The 22,088-nt window shown below is 40.5% G+C and overlaps 1 protein-coding gene across 1 annotated transcript in view; it reads right to left on the minus strand.

The window, feature by feature from the left end:
- Positions 1 to 8,804, minus strand: part of SDK2 (sidekick cell adhesion molecule 2) — a 95,331-nt gene extending 86,527 nt beyond the window's left edge. Inside the window, exons 1-2 of the mRNA XM_029283163.1 lie at positions 8,762 to 8,804; positions 130 to 277 (exon numbers count right to left, since the gene is read on the minus strand). Of these exons, the coding sequence (XP_029138996.1) occupies positions 130 to 277; positions 8,762 to 8,804 (191 nt within the window). The remainder of the gene's footprint in view (positions 1 to 129; positions 278 to 8,761) is intronic.
- Positions 8,805 to 22,088: the final 13,284 nt, after the last annotated feature.

The raw sequence follows: 22,088 nt of genomic DNA on the forward strand, positions 1-22,088 counted from the left end.
GGCTATCACCAATATTGGCTAGCCACCTTATAAGATCCTACTCCAAAGAAAAGTAAGCAGCATCCAGTTTTATGAAATAACTTTTACCTCAGTATTTTTCACAGAATGGGTGTTTTTTTTTTTACTCACATGCGACTGCTGGGAGGGATTTTGCGCCCATCGCGGAACCACGTGACCTGTGGACGAGGAAAACTGGCAATGCGGGGAGCACGGATGACGGCGGCTTCACCATGTGAGACGCTCTGCTGCTTCTCTTTCTCTTCAAAGCTTCCCATGTCTGAGCCGGATACGGGTTAAGAGAGTGGAGAGAGAAACAGCAGTAAATAAATATGAACTACCAAGATACAATATAGTCAGGTCTACCACCCTAAAGTATGTGTGCATGTGGGTACCTTCATGCTATCCACCTTGGTAAAGGAACTAAGATGAAGTGGAAAATAATAGTGTTGTAATGTTGTAATAATAATATTAATGTTGTAAGCTGCCTAGAGTCTTTTTATGCCAAAATGTGTAGCAAACAAATTTAATAAATAAACAAACAAAGAATGAATGAATAAATAGATAAATAAATAAGAAATAGCATTTGCCAGTTTAAGAACACTTTAGATTCTACCTGTTCTACCTTTCACATTTTGAGCATGCAGGCATTCTTGGTGGCTCAATGGTTAGAATGAAGCATTGCAGACTAACTCTGCCCATAGCCAGGAGTTCAACCCTGACAAGCTCAAGTTTGACTCAGTCTTGCATCCTTCCAAAGTCAGTAAAATGAGGACCCAGATTATTGGTCGCAATATACTGACATTGCAAACTGTCCAGAGAGTGCTGTAAAGTACTATGGGGCAGTATATAAGGGCTATTGCTATTGCTATTCATGTATGCATTCAGTCAACCATCTCCAGTTATGGGATTAGGATAGGACAGGGTAAGAATGTAGGAGCCACAAGGCAAGGTAAGAATAGGCAATGATTCACTGTGGGGAAGACCTAAATCATGCACAAATTATGTCCAGCAATTCTGAATGCAGCTGATCATCACTATCTAGCAATTTGTTCATAAATGATGTTGTTGTTATTGTTCTCTGCCTGAAACCATGGAAGAGAAGAGCTCATCCATGCATCCTGATAGATCACAACTGTATTAAGTTACTCAATGAAGTTTACATCTCACCATCTGTCACTCTTTGGACCTTCAGTTTTATCATGATTATTCTCAGAGAACTAGGGCCACTGAGGAGATGCAATAATGTTGTTGGAATAATTATACCCAACATTTTCAGCCTTTGGACTGGGGTGGTGGCGGTGGCTTTTTTATTTTACATAAAATAAATGTGAAACTCTGTTCAAAAGCTTAATTAAACTGTGTTCGAATTGTTTAAAAAAGAGCAAAGCCTTGGGAGGCAATACAATGTTTCTCATAGGGCTGCATGCAGCTTCTGGGCTGCCAATTACCCACCCAATTCCAGGCAAGAACACACCAGAATCTGCCCTTTGTGTATTCTTTTAGGAAAGGGACAAAAGTGGCTAAAAAACCTAAAGTTCCAATTTTTCACAGCTAACAAAACCCAAAGACCCAGGTCTTTCCTACCCTTGGAACCCTGATAGATTGCTCAGCTTTTTCTTTACACAAAGCAAGTGGCTTTGTGTAGTATTTTGATTTGGGCAATGGATTGCTAAGTGCCAGAATGCCCATGTCATGTACAAGGTATGAAAGGGTATCCATATAAATGACAGTTTTCTCTTTGCAAAATATACAGGAGTAATATGGCAGGACCATTCTTAGTCACTGCATGTGTGTTCTTTGAAAGGTGGCAATTTATATATGTGAATGAGCACCCTTCACAACTGACACAATAAAACATGCCTTCTATAGCTTCTTGGGGGAAAAAAATTGTATCGCAAGAAATGGCCAAAAGCTGCAGTGGGGGAGCAAACCTCTTTAAAACGCAGTTATTAAGGTGCCTCTCCAGATACTTTAGAGCAAAAGCCACACAAATGAATGTTTCACATGCTTTACACTGGCACTGACCTGTGGTTAACAAACTCTCTTTCACACACAGACCCAGCAAACAAAGCTTTGTTCTTCCACATTCAGAGCATTCTCCTCTACTGCTGGTAGACATTTGTTGTGAATCGTACCTCTTGTGTGCCCATTCTCGCTGACCCCTAAAAATGGCCAAATCGCTTTCAGACATGGGTATCTACAGCGGGGAGCCTTTCTTCTCCTCGCACAATGTAAACCGCAACCTTGTCGCTGAAGAGATGGAGGTCAGGGCCTCCTCATGGCGCAGCTGTTTGTGGGTAGGAAATTTATAGCACCTTTAATAATAATAGTACTAATGGCAAAATGGGAGGTGGGGGTGGGGGTGGGGGAGACATTTTATTGACTTGATTTAATTGCTGTAATTAAAAACGTGTAAAGAATCTCTTTTTAACGACTTGGCCATTAGCAGCATCCACAGCTGCCTGATTAATTTCCTATTAGCTGCCTGATTTGCCATCAACCTTTGGAGAAGGGGCTGCTTTGGGGAGGGGACAATGGCAAAATGGCAAAGTGGAACAACAGAACGGGATTTTAAGGCAGGCTCCCTAAGAGCTGGGTTTAGTCCAGGCCAGTGGCGTAGCGTGGGTTGTCAGCACCCGGGGCAAGGCACCCCCCCCTCCACAGTGGGCGGCGTCGGCGACCCGGCGGCTCGGATCGGATTCGCACAGCCAGCACTGCAGAGAGAGTGAGTGAGCCAGGCAGGGGCAGAGAGCTGCGAGTGCGAGCGCGCCCCCCCAGATGTTGCACCCGGTGCGGCCGGCCCCCCCTGCACCCCCCACGCTACGCCTCTGATCCAGGCTAAGGGTGAAAGTGAAAGCAACCCCTCACCCCCAGATCCTTGCTTGGCTGAGGCCCCAGGAACACTAGTTTCTTAAGGCTCTTTTTAATGTTTGTAACACTTTTCCCCAGTTTGTGGAAACTGATTTATGAACTTAAGGTTAGGAGATGCTCACAGAGCTGCTTTTTCCCAATCTTTTGACAGCAATTATTTCCTTTTCCCAATTGCGGGAAGGGGAAAAAGATCGTTCTCCCTGACAGAAAGGCAAGGAGTCCTGAAAATTGGCACACTAAATCTTGAGTCTTTGCAGCACATTTCCAAACTAAAAGCCATAAGATGCCCTTTCCCCCCACCCCCAGCCAACACTTTCCACAGGTTCTCTTTATTTTAATTTTCTTTTGTGGCAGAGATCATTGGCTCATAGATCTTCATTTGAAGAACGCTGATGAAGCACTAAGTCCACTTAGGGTGATTCCCAATTTGGGACTACATCTAGTAAGGACCATCAGAGGGAAGTTAAGGAGGTATCTTTGGAGATATCAACTTCAGGCTTCACACACATTCGACTTCATTATGAAGCTTGAAGCTGTGGCAGAACAGCCCTTAAAAAACAAAACCACATGCACCAGAGAGATAGTAGCCTTTTCTTCAATCAACTGCTTATAGCTGCAAGTAACTAAGTACACAAAGGAGAGTAAATGCCACAATAAGGAAATTGATTCTGCCATTCCATATCTGTAGCATAACAGTGCAGCAGCAACTCACTATGATAGAGGCATACATTGTCAGAAGATGGCAGGCTTTGGTTCTTTATCTTCTTAATATTGAAGTGTATCAATGAATGTTAATTCCTCATACATTAGTTCTGCCTTTTTTTTCTGATTCAGAATCCTCCTGATACCTTACTGGAACTCTGACTCAGGATTCTGAATTGCTAACAACATAAACTCTTGCAGATACAGGCCAAAAAAAAAAAAATGACAGAGGGGTAACCAGGACAGAAAAAAGAGGAGGAAACAAGATAGAAGTAACGTCACTGTGACATCACTGCCATAGCAAGAATGGAATTCTTAGCAGTATTTTTATCAGTTGGGAAGCTCTCCAGCATCTGATCTTTCACTAATGCCTAGTCCTCCTCAGGAGAGATTATTTTGCTAGACTTAGTTGCATGACATCCCTCTTTGCACGCACAGCTGGGCTCTATTGCATAAGAACATAGAAAGTCTCAGAGGCCCGCAAACAACCAAGCCTGAAGCTTGAATTAAAATGCCTATTCTGTTTTCATTGTTGCTTTCTTGAATTTTCTTCTTCTGCCTCAGCAAGTCTTCATCTCTGAGCTTCTAAGGCCCTCAAACCATGTTGATTTGACAGATACTGCCAGTCCAAGCCTTTTGCTGTAAAAAGGCGGCTTCTCATACCGGTGTTTCCCCGAAAATAAGACCGGATCTTTTTTTTTTTTTGCCTCCAAAAGAGGCACCAGGTCTTATTTTGGGGTGAGTGGGTGTCTTTTCCACTTACCTCACGGCAGCGGCACCGACAGCCCCGCCCAGCCCACCCACTTCTTCTGTGGCCAAAGGAGCAGCTTCATTCTTCAGCCGAGAATGGAGCTCCGGTCTGCATTTTGCCATCAAAGGCCTTTCCACATGACTTCTGCAACCAAGAAATGAACTATGGGTTGAATCCATAACTTGGTTCTCGGTTGCAGAGGCCTTCTAGAAAGGCCTCTGACAGCAAAATGCAGGCCAGGGGACACTGCAGAAGTGGGCTGGCGAGGAGAGGCAGGTGTTGATTCATAGGAGGTCTGGTAAGTGGGTGCGGGATGCGTGGGGCAGCTCCACCCCCCCCACCCTAGCTTGATTTTATTTTGGGGGTAGGGCTTATATTAGGCCCACCCTCAAAAATCAAGTTAGGGCTTATTTTCGGGGTAAGTCTTACTTTCGGGGAAACACAGTATAGCCTGATGCCATGCTTTCCTTGAATGCCTACCTAAGACCAGCTAAGCCAATGGTGGCGAACCTATGGCACGAGTGCCAGAGGCGGCACTCAGAGCTCTCTCTGTGGGCACGCGCACCGTCGCCCCAGTCCTAGGCCTTCAGCTGGGTTTCATAAAACCTTTTCGCTTTAGGCCTCCGCTGCCGTGTGCAAAAAAAAAAAAAAAAAAAAGGTTCAATCAGTCAATTTCAACTTCTCGCGGAAAAAAAAAGATCTTGCAAAGTTGGAATTGATTGATTGAACTTTTAAGTCCCACCCAGTCTGCTATCACTGCAGCCATGCCCACCCAATTGGCCACACCCATCCAATGGGCCACACCCACCTGGCACCTGACGATGCATAAGTGGGTTTTGGGTTGCAGTTTGGACACTCGGTCTCTAAAAGGTTCGCCATCACTGAGCTAAGCTATCTTACTGCCTCAAGAAAAAAAAAACCATGAATACAGCTGTAATTTTTTTTTTGTATATTTTTGACTCCGTCTTGACTCCTGGTGCATTGTATGGACAGGTCTCTACAGTTTTCTTGTCAACATTTTTGAAAGGGCTAAATAAAGTGAGTGGCCCCACATTATCCAGATGGTGTTGTGTCTAAGATAGGATTAGAACTTAGAGTCTCCCAGTTTCTAGAGTGATGCCTTTACCACCTCACCAGCTAGGCTTTCCATAACAAATCTGACAAGCTAAAAGTTGCTGTCCTTTTAGAATAAAAGGAAAAATCAACAAAATCAACCGTCTAAAATGTTTCCTTTGCTCTGCCTAATATTAGGACTAGTTTTGACCCTTTGAAAACTTAAGATTATTAAGCTATGAAAGTAAATAAATGTAGAACTACCCCCTGTACAGTCCTCCATCCCCCAAGTTATTTATGAACAGAAGTTCCATTGTGCTGAGAAGAATTAGGGTGGAAGTTCCCCCCTTTCTTCCCCACAACTGAATGCTGTATTACATCTGTTTCTTGAATGTTACATTGCACCTGCTTCTTCTAAGGAGAAATTTCCTGACCGTGAAAACAAGCAGTGGAACACCTTGCCTTCAGAAGTTGTGGGTGCTTGATCACAGGGTGTTTTTAAGAAGAGATTGTACAACCACTTGTCTGAAATGGTACAGGGTCTCCAGCAGGGGGTTGGACTAAAAGACCTCTAAGGTCCCTTCCAATTCTGTTATTCTGTTATTCCTAGTTCAAGGATTGTGATTCTTCATATACAGCTGGACTCCAACTCCAGTCATTCTTCATCATTAGCTGTACTAGTGGGGTGCTGAGAGCTGTAATTCAGCAATATGCAGATGCCTTATAGGTTACCCACACAAGTCATATCTAAGATTTCTGGTGTAGCTAGATTAAACCATCCCTTTCCAAACTGTTGCTCAGTAGATACGTTGCAATTCAATTCCTCATATTTTGCTTGAGATTTTTGGAAACTTGCAGGAGGCTGCTAGAAATCCTGAACCTACAATCCCATAAGAGTCCCTTTTAGGATGTAAGATAGTAAGTTGGCTGTGTGTGTGTTGCAGAGCTAACATATCTAGATACCTAGGTTACAGATAGTCCTCGACTTACAATCATTTAGTGACTGTTCAAAGTTACCAAGACACTCAAAAAAAGTGACTTATGACTGTTTTTCACACTTACGGCTGTTGTAGCATCCCCATGGTCACATAATCAAAAATTCAGGTGCTTGGCAACTGATTCATATTTATGATGGTTGCCATGTCCCGGGATCATGTGATCCCCTTTTGCAACCTTCTGACAAGCAAAGTGAATGTGGAACCCAGATTCACTTAACAACCGTGTTACTAACTTAACAACTGCAGTGATTCACTTAACTGTGGCAAGAAAGGTCGTAAAATGGGGCAAAACTCACTTAACAAATGTCTTGCTTAGCAACAGAAATTTTGGGCTCAATTGTGGTCGTAAAACGAGGACTACCTATATCAGAAGGCTGTGTTAAAACTTATAAATATTCCTATATTCCGAAGTGTGGTCCTCCAAATTACTTCTTATCCCAGATAAAATCCCTCCCTTCTTACTTCCCAGAGAGTATACTCTGCAGTGGCAAGGTGTAAGATCCCCCAGTTAATTGCCCTAGGTGCCATTGACCTAATCCAGATTCTCCTGCCGGCTGAAGCTTGGTCATTAATGTTTCAGCCTTCTTCCCTGCATGTTGGAGAGACTAGATCTGATTTATACGGGCAGCTTATCCCTGCGACAGGCAATGGTGTTGTAATTGTTATAAATGCTGTTTACTTTCCCTGCCTTCCAGAAAGCGTTGTGGTGGAGAAAGGCTTGCTTTTGTTAAAAATTATCCAAAGGATTTAACATTTCAACAAAAGAGCTTCTCAAACTGGATTTCCACAAACTTTAATGAAATGTGTTGTAACAGCGTTTCTCAACCTGGGCAACTTGACAATGTGTGGACTTCAACTCCTAGAATTCCCCAGCCAGCCATCGTCCACACATCGTCAAGTTGCCCAGGTTGTTATAATGCTAACCTATCCCTTAACCTGCTGACTGGTTCCCACAGCTATTTCAGCCCCTTTATGCTCTCTTAGCCATCCAGCTTCCAGATCTTCTGATGACCCTCAAACCCCCAAAAGCTTTCTTCCTCACAGTAATCTTAAGGGACCAAAGGTCAAAACTATTACGTGAAAATAGAAAAATTCAGGTCTCACTTGCCATTGAAATTTTGCAAATAATGATGTGCAATCTGAAAGAGCTTTAAAAAGAGAAGCAACCAATGAAAAAAAAAAAGACATTTGAGTGTAATCTCTCAGCATGGAAGAAGCAGACATTGCCTTTGTGATTTGAGGTTCTATGATTTGGCACAGCTATCAAAGGTCAGCTTATTGTTGACAGAGGATTAATAAATTGTGATAAAGCCTGGAAGGTGACTTCTAATATATAGAGCACAGTTATAGAATTTCCTTTCATGATTCCGATATCTAAAATTTTGCAGTTGACTGAGCGATGTCCTTTAAACGTTCCTCTAATCTCGATCTGAAAAAGGTGAAAGAAGTCCTGGTTTGATGGCGTTCTTTTCATATAGTTCATAACTCACACTGTTAAGAAAGAGATTTTCTGTTAATTTCAGTTTGCCTACTTTTCTTTTCCAGTTGTTGGTGCAAATTCCATTTTGCAGGGCTCAACTGAGCCCCCAGTAATTTCTTACTTAACTTTGCTTATTAAGGATCATCCAAACTTTGCTTAATTGTTAAAACCTGATTGGCTGTTCTGTCAGTGACCAAGGATAAATCCTGGTTGATTTTTTTAAAAAAATAAGAAATCTTAAAGGTACCATAAAGTACCATGGCCATCTTACCTAATTTATTGTTGAAATTAGCAAAATTTCCTGACTTTGATGGGGAAGACAATATAAAGTGCAGAAAGGGGGCTGCTTGCAGTCAGAAGGAAATCCACAGCAATCTCGTGATTAACTTGGCAAAACAACTTGGGGCAAGTGACTGCATTTCTAAGCTGTCCAAAGGTTCATAGTATAAAATAACAAAATACATGAATGTAATAATAAAAGGCAAACCCCTAAATAGGGAACACAAATTGCAGTTGAAGAGATCCCTTTATCCTGCATTGTCTTAGGAATGGTTCTTTTGTGTTTTCAGACTCACAGAATCAAAGTCCTTGTTTAACTAATCAACTATAACTTCCTTTGGTATTCTGTGACATGCTCTTCCATACAGCTTTGCCCCTTAGTTAATTTTCTCCTTTTTGCTTGAAGTACTCCTTCCACTCTGGAGAGGTCTTCCATAATGTGCACTGCACCTTTTAAGCCTTTTAAAATCCTAATCTCATTATCCCATTTTTAACAAGTGGTCCAAACATTAATTCAGGCAACATGACAATCTTGGCCGCCCTTTTGACTTGTAAGCTGTCTTTGTTATAGAAGGATGCCTTTTGCATTCCTAAACCATTGGAGGAATAGGACTCATCAGCACTTACATGCCACTTGAACTTCAGTCTGTCTTTGCAGCAGGGCCCCCATGCGATTGCGCACAATGCAGCGGTAGAAGCCGGCGTGTGTTCGGTCTAGGGATGTGATCATGTACCTTAATAAAAAGAGAAGAACATGGGAGAGAATGAGAGAGGGGGAGGAAAAAGGGAGATGATGAACAGTATACTACATACATATATATATATGTAGGGATGTGGGTCTATACATATGTTGTTCATAGTATGTTTAGGTGTGTGTCATGTATATGTTTCACTTTGAGAGCGGGCAACTAAATTTCATTTTTGATGTGTGCCATTGTGCCCACAGTATAAAAATGACAATAAAGGTTATCTTATCTTATCTTATCTTATCTTATCTTATCTTATCTTATCTTATCTTATCTTATCTTATCTTATCTTATCTTATCTTACCAAGAGATACATAGCCAAGCCAACTATAATCTTACACATCTCGATAAGCTACAGCAACTCTCTTTTGTCTCTGTTGTGACAGCATGGCCTACTTTCCCATACACTTTTATTATTCACTTGCCATTTTCACTTATTACACTTTAATTATAAAAAATCATTTAAAATTCTGCTGCTAGAACAAAAAAAATCACAAAGGGGTCAAAGAATACAGTGTGTAAGATCTGTTGTCATCTGCTGCAGACTTGACTTTTTTTGGATAATTCACATTTTTATTTGGGATAATGCAAGCTTCCTTCGCAATTAAAGGAGAAAAGTCGCTTGGGAGTTCTGAGCTACTGTAGGATCAACATGTAGAAGATAATTCCATTTTCTACTTCCTGATTCCAGGCAGGGTATGAAACTCTTGAGTAGCTGTCTGAAGGCAGTCTAGGGATGGATGGATGGCGAGGTGGGAGGTGGGAGAAGAAGCAAAAATTTATCCAGGCAAGATTGTGGGTGGGAAAAGTTTGGATATGGGATTCAAGTGATCTTTGATAAGATTACATGGTCAACTCTGTATTTTAGATGAGTTTCTTAATTCGGTGTTGCATGGGTAAGCGTAATTCAGCAACTGTCTTTACCAACTAGGTTGGTCCATTTTGTATTGTATTATATCATTGTTTTAAACTGGCTGTAAGCCGCCCTGAGTCCTCCGGGAGAAGGGTGGGGTATAAATTTAATAAAATCAAAATCAAATCAAATCTATCCCTATCTGGAGAAAAAAGAACTACATTTCAGCAATGTATACAGTATTTGTCACACACAAAGAGGCTATCTCTGAAAATGTTTCAGACATTTTAATTAAGGTAAAATGTGGCCTCTTGCATCTTGGATGAAGCTAAAGGGATGAATCAGTTTTGTACCAGACTCCCCGATCGTCAGAATATTTCCAGATCCAATTTCAAAGAAGGAACCTGTGCTTGGATGCTTTGAGGCTCAACCTCATGAACCTGCTGATGTCATATCTGTTGACTTGCTACTGAGGCTTGTAAAGCTGACAAGCAACAGCAAAGAGCCTTTCTAATGGTCCTATACAAGGGAAAAATAATAGATTCCAGCGGGTGGCTGTCTTTAACAAGGTTTTGTAATTCCCGTTTTTGCTACTTTCATTTGGTTTTTAACTACTTTGTTTTTTATATACCTTTGTATTTATCTTTTCAAACTGGATCGCTTGAAAAGGTTCACACTAACCTTTGTTGGAAACTGGTGTTGAATTTTATGAATAGGTTATATGGATACGGAATTGGATGTTTTATTTTGTAAGCTGTGTTGTACACATTGCAGTTAGGTTGCAAGGTACCTAATATATAAATTGGACAAATATATTTCCTGGGATAAGAAGATTCTGATCCCTGAGAAAGAAGCTGACCATTTTCCTTCAGATTGGATTATCCCATAGTATTTACACTGAAGGGGAAGGGAGGGAGGGAGGAAGTTTATAATCTCTTATAATCACTGTACACTATTACAGGTCTACCTAATATAATATCCCTATATCTATATAAAGTTATCCTAGTATTAATTCAGACTGGGTAACAGAATCATTCTGAAGCAGCTAAACTCTAGGTGAGAAAATGATCTTTCATGCAGAATTATATTAAACTGGCTAGTATTGTCATACTGCTTTGTTGCATCACTCTGAAGTAGCTTTATACCAATGGGCAATTATTTGGGGCAATTTTCACCCACCTCTACCTTTGATTTTTCAAATTCAAATACCCTACCAGGCCAATTGCCTGTGTGATTATTCTTTGAATTCTGTGAAATTGTAATGATGAGCTCTACAACTTTTCCCCTCTTCCCCTTTCAAGCATTTCCCATCAAAGTAAGAGAAGATGGAAATGTAAAACAAAGAATTTAAGCTTCTTTTTGGAATATCAACGGTAGGAAAGGAATATATAACTTGTTCAAATACTAATGTTACATAAATCATTTTCTACTAGAAATACTTCTGAATCTCTATTTCCAGCCCCTGAACTTCAGAGTTAGCAAGTTATATGATGTATTGCAATTAAATATATAGGGACAGTTTTCTAAGTAATTGACAGTAGGATGGACAAGATACATATTACACATAAGAACCCAGAGTTGGAAAACTTGAAGAATTAAGTATGAAAATGTATGAACATGCTGATGAAAAATTAATAAGAAAGGGAAACATTGAGGAATAAATTTGGGGCACTTTATGGGGGGCAACCAGCAAAGAGTCTTCTTGAATTTGTATTTCTAGTTTAAGCCATCTGAAAAGAAAGATCTAGTCTTTAGCAATAATTCATATTATTTCCTTGCAGCAATGAGAGAAATCAGAAGATGGAAACTCAGAGGAAATAAGTCAAAGAATCTACACGGCTCTCAACCTCCCCACACCCTCAAATTTAATCAAGTGCTGAAAAATGCCAGAGGCTCCTTTGATACGAGTTTGTTTGTTCTTTTCAATACACAATTTAAATTAAAGTTTAATAATGAGAGGTGATTATCTAATGATTGCCTCGAAGTCTAGAGACGCTTCTCCTCCTCCATGTACGCAGTGCTGCCGTTTGCTTTCAGAAGACAGTAAAAAAAATAAATAAATCTCAAACTGTGAATAAGGAGGGCAAATCCCATAATCCAACAGAGCCAGGCAGACTGAGTGTCTGCCTTACTGATGTTAGCAAGGAGGCTGCACGTTTGGAAGCTTTGAAGTTCAGAAAATCTTGCTTCAAGGCACAAAGGTGACAGCTAATGGTTTAGGTTGCTATGGATAAGAATATGCAAGAGGCACTTACAGCTGTTGCCTCTGTCCAGAAGTGCCGTTGTTTGAAATGTCACAAATAGCCTGCTAGACCAAGATAATGTTGTTTAAAGTAATGGGCTCATATGCTCTTCGCTCAAACCATTGTTATTCTTTCCGTTGGGATATAACCACAACTATTCTTCGTCAAAGACTGGGTTGCCATGGATCTTCTATACAAGTTCATCATCTCGTTAGTCTTAAGTTCAGCCACAGCCACAAACAGAATGCAAGGATCACATATTTCCTTTCTCATTACCAAGAGAATGGGATATCCTTTCCTAAAGAAGAAATTAATTTAGGGAATAAATGACACAAAGAGTAAGCATCGTGGGCAGTATGTTGGCTCCTACGACTGAGCGGAATCGGATGTCTGTTCTAAGTAAGGACTTTTATTTCTCATCAAGGGGAGCGGGTGGGCAGATAGTCTATAGCAGGGATCTCCAAACTTGGCAACTTTAAGACTTGTGGACTTTAACTCCCAGAATTCCTTAATCAGCATAGCTTCTGGGAGTCAGCATAGAATTCTGAGAGTTGAAGTCCACAGGTCTTAAAGTTGCCAAGTTTGGAGACTCCTGGTCTATAGCCAAGATCTTTCTATCCTGACACTGAATCCTCTATTTGTACTCCTAATATTACTCAATACTACCAGTACTATACTTGGCTGTAGAATTTCAAATCAGAATTTAAATAATTTCTCTGTTACTTCATTCCAAAATATGTGTTTTATCAAATTTAACTTAAAAATTCCTTTATGTTTATGTTATGCATTTCATCCCATGACGGTGGTTGTTTTGTTTTGTTTTGTTTTGTTTTATGGTGCTTACATTTTCCTCAGTAAGGTTTTGGGAAGTGGTTTGCCATTGCCTTATTTGTAGGGCTGGGAGAGAGCAGCTGGCCCAAGATCACAAAGCTGGCTACAGGCCTGAGGCAGGATTAGAACTCACAGCCTCCTACTTTCTACCCTGGTATCTTCAAAGCACCATACAAAACTGTCTCCCTCAAAAAAGAAAACCATGCTCTGTTCTTTATTTTTCTTTCTTTCATGTATTGGAATGAATAGCTACATTTTAAAAAGTCTTTGTGCTCAAACTAGCCAATTTATTCTTCTTCTTTCATGAAAGTAAATAGTAACTTTTTGGTTTCTAAAAATTATAATTTATTGTTATCTCCAAATCAGTAAATAGCAGTAAATAACTAAATAACCATTTTTTTTAAAAAAAAATGACAGGTTCTGCTTCTACGTGTTGGTCATAATTCACAAATGTAGTTCTAATCTTGCACTACAATTTTATTTCTATATTTTAGATCATTTCTATTCCACCCCAGTCATATAACTCTAGGCTGCTTCCTATACATAAAAAACAATTTTAAAAAACTGCAGTAAAATAATACAGCCAAGAAAAATGCAATAGAAGTACCCTTAATATCTTAAGATGCAAAAGTCCAGTGAAATAGTATTCATTTACTTGATAAAAAGGATTATCTTTACCTTGGGGGGGGGTAGGGTATACCACCACACTGGTGGAGAAACAAAAAAGGCATATTTTCTGACCCCCCCCCCCTTTAGCTCTATAGAAGTGGAGAGGCGATCAGACAGCATACTTTGCTGACTCAAATTTGTAGGGGAGCCAGATTCTATTTGAAGCAGACAGTCTCCAAGGTAACTAGGACCCAAGCCACAAAGGGTTTTCTAGGTTATAATCAGCTTTTTAAATTATACTAGGAACTTATACTGACCCACTATTCAGCCACTGAAGAGCTATCACCCTGCTCAGGGGGTCTCTGCTGGGGAGCACATAGCATTCTGCATTATGAGCCACTTGAAGTTTCTGAATAGTTTTCAGAGCCAGCTCCAAGTGGAGTACTCTGCAGTAGTCCTTACATAACATGATGAAAGAGTGAATGACTCCCCCATCCTTTTAGATCAAGTTCTAAAAATAATGCACCAGTTGAAGCTGGGCGAAAGTTCTCATAATCGTAGTTTCCTTCTGCTGCAGAAACTATGATTCCAAGAATTCTCTTAGATCCCAGACTTGTTCCTTCCAGAACAGGGCAATCTGGAACAGGGCAATCCTATCTGGAGGAAATATGGAATTTCCAAAGAATCAGGCAATTTCTGAACAAACAACTGCTCCATCTTTCAAGGTTCAACTTTAGCATATTTCAAATGATCCAGCCCCTGCCAACCTCCAGGCACTTGGATCTCCTGTTGAGCCCAGTATAGGGATAGAAAACTGAACGTCATCATTATACTTATGACATCCAGCATCCTAGCCAATGCCGCATTTAAGTAGTTCACAATAAATGCTGTAGAATTGCTTGTCAGATCATTTTATTAACTCCTCAAGTGCTTGCTGGAAATCAACCAGATCCATAAGTTGCCTGAAGTGGATCACCCTAATTGATCTTTCCTTCTTGCAGATATTGGAGGTGTCAATTCACCTCAGAGTGACCAGAAAATGACCGGATCGTGACAAAGAAGTGAAAAAAAAATCCTTTAATTTCAGATTGTAAACCAACTGTCGAAAGGTAAAAAACCAGATCTACTATTTTGCCACTTGTATAAATTGAGCCAGTTTTGCCCTGGGACAAACCCATGGTGGCCATGAACACCTGGGGCATGTACTCAATCCACTTCCCAGAAATAGAATAGTTGAAATGCTCAGCCACAAGAGCTGAAGGAATCAACCACCATCTCAGGAATGAAATCACAGGACCAAGGAAAGGATATTTCAATACCCCAACATTGTAAGAAGAGAATCTATTAGTCTCTGGTGCAAAAAACTAGGAGTTTCATAGTCCTTTTATGATGAACAAATAAAAGGGCATAAAGTTTCATGAGATGTACTAAGAGTTTATACCGATTTAATAACTTTTGTTAGTTGGAAAAAATGCTACTAGTCTCCTGATCAATAGCCCAGCAGTATCCCTAGTTCTATAGGGCACAATTTCAGCCATAAGCATTTTCTCCATGAGCTACCTCAGAGACATACTATCTGGTCACTGAAAAGAGTTTCAAGGAAGGTATCATCACCTTCCTGAGGGCTGCTGAAGCACCAAAAGTGGAGGATAGATTTCTGAAAAGATATCACCTTGTCTTCACTTATCCCAATCTTGGCAATTTATGCTATGCATACATGTTCATCTGTTACTAGTTATGGATAAGCCAAGATCTTATTATATACAGATCTCAAACCTCACTGGCCATAGGGTGGGAGCAGCTGGCTAGAAGCAGGGAGGGACACCAAATTGTTGATCCCCTTCCTTATACTAGCAAATTTGCCCATCATTATAGACTCCTGCCCCAGTTCTCAAGCTCCTGCAATGCTCCTTTAGCCCCTACACCCAGCCCTTCAGAAAAACCAATCATCTATTCCCCCCATCTCCTAAATCCAGCATCACTTTACAAGTTGAATTGGCTATCTGAATGAAAGTTATTCCAACTAGGTTTGGTTCATAGGTTCCTACCAAGCAACTTCCCTGGAGTTGTCCCCTCAACAGGACTCAGCACAAGACAAACACTTGAGTACAATTTCCACTGCAAAGGAAGGGGGGAGTCTCTCAACTTCTCCCTCACATTTCCAGAGCTCCAGAACTGATTTCCCACACTCTCATTCCAGGAAGGAGAGAACCTTCAAGTCCACTTGCAACTTTCCCCCCCAAGGTTAAAAACATAGTCTCTCCACAACTGAGGTCTTAGCACTACTGTACATCATAAGCCTGCAGCAACAGCAGTGTACTGAAGCAAAATAAATTCTGTTTGGTATAGTGGAGCTTGTTTCCAAGAACAATGCAATAGATTACTTTGTTAGTCTTGATGCCTTTATTCAATATACTGTCAATGCTTCGGTCAGTCGTTCCCTTTATTACTGCAGTTTCAGGATCTAGTTTATCACACAAAAACTCCGGGGATTTGGGGCGAGAGGGGGGGTGTCAGGAGGCAATATTTTTCAAACTTTTTTTCCAGCCCTTTGGAAAAAGCCTTTTCCTGGAGAACCAGATAGCGTCTTCTTTTATGTCATTTACAGAGGGCAGATAAAATTAGCAGCGTTCTAATTTATAGAACGTTGCTGGGATAGAGAATGCTGTGTGTTTTGTGTATGCCCGTGAATCAATTGTTCGCCCGCTTAATGGTTGCATGTGGGTTTTTTTTCATCGATTATATAAGAAGATGTAAACCACTGGGAGTCCTTGGGGCAATAAATAAATAAACAAACAAATAAATAAATAAATAAATCTTAATCCAACTTCTGTTCTTATCCCAGGCTAGCTTTAGCTTGTATTTTTTTAACAGTCTGTTGGAGGAAGCAATAATTTCTTATAGTGGTACTTCTATTTCTTACATGCTGCAAGTAAAAGCTCCAGCAATACTTAATCTTTCCTGCCAATACCATGTTGCCACTGTGAACGTGGGTAGAGGAAATATGGCTCGGAAAGCTCTCCTGCCCTGCCCTTGGCTCTCTTCTCCTGTAATCGAGGATCCCATGTTAATTGACGAGACCGCTAATCTGCAAATAGCAAATGTTGCGGTCTCTTAAGAACAAAGCAGACAGGAAAATCAGAGGTGAGGACAGGAGACACTGATGAGGAAAGTATACCATTGTCACCGTAATTCCCTCACATTTTTTGGGGTGTGATATATGAATTGGGAATTAGGCCAGTTCTAATTCATCAAACTGGCCTAATGTACTCTCTACTACAGGGGTAGGCAACCTTGGCTCTTTTATGACTCGTGGACTTCAACTCTCAGAATTCCTGAGCCAGCTGTGCTGGCTTAGGAATTCTGGGAGTTGAAGTCCACGAGTCATAAAAGAGTCAAGGTTGACTACCCCTGCTCTACTACAAAGATCAGCCTGTAGATTGGAACATAGGATGACCTCTATGTCCAGTCACCATTCTGATTTCAGAAGTTCTTTGCACAAGTTGATACTGCACTCTCATTCAGGATATAAAAGGCCATGGAAGCTTTTGAGAAAGGCACACCAGATACTAGCAACCTGTGTCCCTTTACATTAGAGGAATGGAATTTGTCTGCAATTAGAATAACAAGCTAGGACAGCCATTGGCAGAAGCATATTTCAGGGCACCTTTGACAGTACAACAAGCAGATTTTTAAAGCCTGACAAATGTTGCCTAGAAGTGAAACTGTTTAATGGCTCCTGATAAAGCAAACTGAAGATCTGAAATATTTCCCACTTTCAGTACTGTTCTTCCTTAAGGAAAGAGGAGGGGGAAGCAAAGGAGAAAATAAATAAATCATTTTTTAAAAATAATAATAATAATAACCCAGCTTGGTTGTCAATATTCCAACTGAGGCACAAGAGGAGAAAAGAAAAAATACAGTGAATTTATTCACCTTCCTGTGTGAACAAGGCACGTATCGTGCTTTAGGATTCTTTAGGAATGCCATGATATCCTGAGGTCTTGGATGTTCTTCAAAATACAAGATAAATGATGCTTCTCCACTTTATAGAGCAAAAGAACACAAGGCTTCAATGTTGGATTTCATGCTTGTTGAGTGAGCTTAGTATGACTGATCTGCATAAAAGCCTTTATCTTGCTCCTCCCCCAAAGCCTCAGTGGATTCTCTGCCCTTAAAACATTTTGTAAAGTGACACACAGGTATAAATAATTTGTAAAACTATCCTTCACTTCACAAAATATTTAGAAATGGCTCCAAAACAACAAAGCCCCAAAGAGTATGAAGAGGGAGGAAATGGGAAGACTGATAATGAATTTCAGTCTTTTTCTACTAAAATAAGAGTCAGATATAGTAAGCCATCAAAAACACCAAATGCCTCAAAACCAGGCTGGTGTCTTTCATTTTCTCTTTTTAATGAATCAACGCTCTCTTTGTGGAATGAAATAACCAGTTTTTAAAAAAAATGCTGCTTCCCTCCTTTTACTTCAAGTTTAGGTGGTCAGTGCTAAGATATAATTTTGCAAGATATAATTTTAAGTTCAACAAGCATTTAAAATGCATCGTGTGCATTTTATTCCATTGGCTCCTTTGTCTTTGGGTGACTGCTGATTATCCAAATCAGATTTCCACAACATGATTACTTCCCTAATGCGCAAATATAATCAGGAATTTGTATTGTAGGCCTTTAGTTAAGATGGCAGAAAAGATGAGTAACCATATAGATCTCATAAACAAACATTTCCCTGTCCTGAACTATACCCACTCTCATAATGTTCTTTTCCCTATAGACGAAAGATCCTAAGCTGGCATGGCTTCTGAAATCTGCTCCTGAATTCAATTCCAGAGGCAGGAATTACTGGGTAACAAATTAACATGTCAAGGATAGTGGTCTGGAAATAAACCAGGTAGTAGGAGCAAAATGAGCCAATTGGGAGTCTGAGAAATTCAGCCTGTACTCCAGAGGAGAGGGGAGCAGGGCTCACAAATGAGGGCTTCCTACCTCTGGTAAGTAATCATATTAATGATGGATCAAAATCCTTGCTATGAGATGCCTGCTGAGAACTTGCATTCATCTCCGAAGATATCCTTAAATTCCCTACGCTACCAGAAGATAGAATGAAATCTAAAGGTTCAGGAAGATAAGCTGACAGAAAATAGGAGATCGAATTTTAAAGACAAAGGCATGAAGGAGGGAAAATTACCCATTGAAAGCAAGGCAAAGTTGGTGGGAACCTCTCCCTTCCTTTCTGCATAACTGTTATTGCGCACTCCATTAGCAATGAGTCCTTGAGTGTCAGTGCTGATATTTAAAATGATCCTCACTTGCTTTAAATAAGATGTTTCAATTCCACCAAGCTGTCAGGAGCTCAGGCAAACACCAGGAATAATGGGCAGAGTCTCCTTGTATTGTCCTAGTTAATAAATCAGCAAAAACACAAATGCAGACAACAGATAGAAGAATTACAGACAGTCTTACCTCTTCTACTATGGCAAGATAGAGACCTTTAAGACAAGGTAAGTATATAAATGGATATGTATGTAAAACGTAAGCTTTAGTATCTGACAAGGGCACAATATATACTGAACATCTCATCTAAACACATTCTCCTAAGTATATTAAAAATAATGGCAAATTTTACTCATCTGCTCTTTCCTATCCCAAATGTATCTTGGATGTCTGATTGCCATTTCTCCCCCCCCCCTTTTTTTTTTTTAAAAAAAAAATAAGATTATAATATTCTGTATGAGATTTCATAAAGCAGCTGGAGTAGGTTGGGAAAGAGAAACACAAGATGGTACTACATCCAGTTTTTAGAGCCATCACAAGAAGGCAGAGATTGATTTAGAGAAGTTATTAGGAGCAACAGAATGTATAATGGCACATGTCTTACTTCTTTTTTTCTTTCCTTTTCATTATTTTGTTATAAATCTTGATACATTATGTTGGTTCAATACACTAATGTTTGTATAATATTAATTGGAGATTATTAGAATTTTATTATTTAGGAAACTTAGAGTGTTCAGAATAGGGAAGAGAAAAAAGTGTTCTACCAATATTAATTACCGTACATTTTACAATATCAATGTTACAAGCATAAAATTATTTGACCTTTTCATCCATAGTTATAGCTGTGCTTGTAAGTTTACAAACCCCTTGAGGAGCATTTTATAAGTAAACATGAAGGATCAGAGAAAATATGTTTTTTAAAATTTATAATGTAATTCAGATTAAAGTATTAGGCATCGCAGAATAGCAAAATCATTAAACAAACCATAGCAAATAAAGGAAATAATAAATAACCTGGCTATTCTTGTGGTCAAAATAGAGGAAGGGATTGAAATCCAGAGGAGATTTCTTAGGTCAGCTTCATTTCCAGCCAATTTATACATGGGAGACAAATAGCTGAAGGCTAATACAGGTACTATATTCCTCGACCTATAACCATTCATTTAGTGACCATTTAAAGAAACATTAGCACTGAAAAAAGTGATATGACTGTTTTTCACACCTACAACTGTTGCAGCATCCCCATAATCATGTGATCAGACTTCGGATGCTTGGCAACTGGCTCATATTTATGATGGTTGCAGTGTCCCAGGGTCATGTGACCCCCTTTTACGACCTTCAGATAAGCAAAGTCAATGGGGAAGCCAGATTCACTTTACAACTGTGTTAACAACTGCAGTGATTTGCTTAACAATTGTGGCAAGAAATATTGTAAAATGGGGCAAAACTCACTTAACAACTGTCTCACTTAGCCACAGAAATTTTGGGATCAACTGTGATCGTAAGTCGAGGACTACCTATATGCAGAATGGTCCTTAGTTGAGGAAATGGAATTTAACAGAAGTATTAAAGGAAAGTGGTTGTGTAATGTTAGAATCCTCGATTTTAAAGGAACAGTATAACCAAACACTTATTTTGGACCTCAAGAAAATAGATGTTGATTAATACTGAACAAAGATAAGTAGGATTTCAGGGCAGGAGAGGGAATTTGTAAAAAGGGTTGGTACTCCTAAAGTAGGTGATCAACAATTAGAAACAATTCCAATGAGAAGGGGGGAAAAGGACAACATAAGAAGCCAATGTGATACACAAAAAGCTTAGTGAAGATATTAAAATAGAAAAGGGCATATACAAGAAATGGGGGAAGAAAAAATAGCCCACAAAGAAACAGAACAGACAGGAAGCCTGGACCTGTCAGGATACAGAAAGCTTAGAATGAACTGACCTAGGTAAAGAATGCTAAAAAGGGCCTCTTTATATCTGCTGAAAGAAAAAAAAATACCTGCACAGTTGTTCAGTGAAGAAGACAAAATGTTAACAAGTACCAAGGGAAGGAGTGCTTCTCCAATAAAAGGTATGAATTCCACAATAAAATTGTGAAGGGCTGCCTGAAGCTAATAGAAACAGGCTGGTCAGGGGATACATCTTTACCAGGACTTAGATGTCTTGCAAAGAGTGGGAAGCAAATGACACATTGAGCATTGTGGCATCATAACAGAAGCTATTGACTCTCCCGGACGCTTCCCCAGATACCTCTCCAGATGTCAGTTCAGAGGAGGATGAACCAGTTCCAGACATATCAGGAGGGGATTTGGTCAAGGGCTCCAAGCAGCTGTCTGAGAGTGATTTGGCTGAAGCACAGCTGCATCAGGACAGCCCTGAGGCTTCAGGTGGGGAAAATACACAGCTGCAACCAGTCAGCGATGAGGAAGAGGAACTGCCTTCTGCATCTGATCCAAGAACACATAGGCAGAGAAAAGGCAGGAGCAGTGAAGGTCAGCCCAATTATCTGCGAGGAGGCAGCCTCGCCCCTCTTGCACGAGAAGCTGTTTATTTAGCACAGCAGACGGAGACGATGCTGGGAACATGTTCATTTCCTTGATGTGCCTTGAACTTCGGATCTTGTCTTTTCAGCTGTGGCCTTGCCCTGCCTTGCCTTGCCTTGCCTTGCGGCCTTGTCTTTTCCCTGTGGATTTGCCTTTGCCTTTCTTTTTTCCTTTGGATTTGTCTTGTGGATTTACCTTTGTCTTGGAACTTGCCTTTGCCTTGTCCTGTGGGCTTGCCTTTGCCTTGGGAACTTGCTTTTGCCTAGTGGACTGGGCTCACCTTTGCCTTGAGGACTAGTGTTGGCTTCATTTGAGTAGCCTGGGGAACTCATTGGGGTTGAGCTGGTTTTGGGCACAAGGAATTGCTAGGGCAGTGGTGGCGAACCTATGGCACAGGTGCCAGAGGCGGAACTCAGAGCCCTCTCTGTGGGCACGCACGCCGTCGCCCCAGTCCTTGGCCTTCAGCTGGGTTTTATAAAACCTTTTCTCTTTAGGCCTCCGCCGCTGTGTGCAAAAAAAAAAAAAAGGTTCAATCAGTCAATTTCAACTTCTCATGGAAAAAAAAAAGGTCTTGCAAAGTTGGAATTGATTGATTGAACATTTTAGTCCCACCCAGTCTGCTGTTACCACCACAGCCACCCCCACCCAATGGGCCACACCCACCCAATGGGCCACACCCAGCCGGCACCCGATGATGCATAAGTGGGTTTTGGGTTGCAGTTTGGGCACTCAGTCTCTAAAAGGTTCGCCATCACTGTGCTAGGGAATACCAATTCAGGCTTGGAAGCCTCAATAGAGACTCCTTATACCTATTTTGTGTGTGCGTGTGTATGTGT

The sequence above is a fragment of the Protobothrops mucrosquamatus genome, unplaced genomic scaffold (assembly GCF_001527695.2).
Source record: "Protobothrops mucrosquamatus isolate PMUCROS unplaced genomic scaffold, P.Mucros_1.0 scaffold30, whole genome shotgun sequence".
Classification (NCBI taxonomy): Eukaryota; Metazoa; Chordata; class Lepidosauria; order Squamata; family Viperidae; genus Protobothrops; species Protobothrops mucrosquamatus.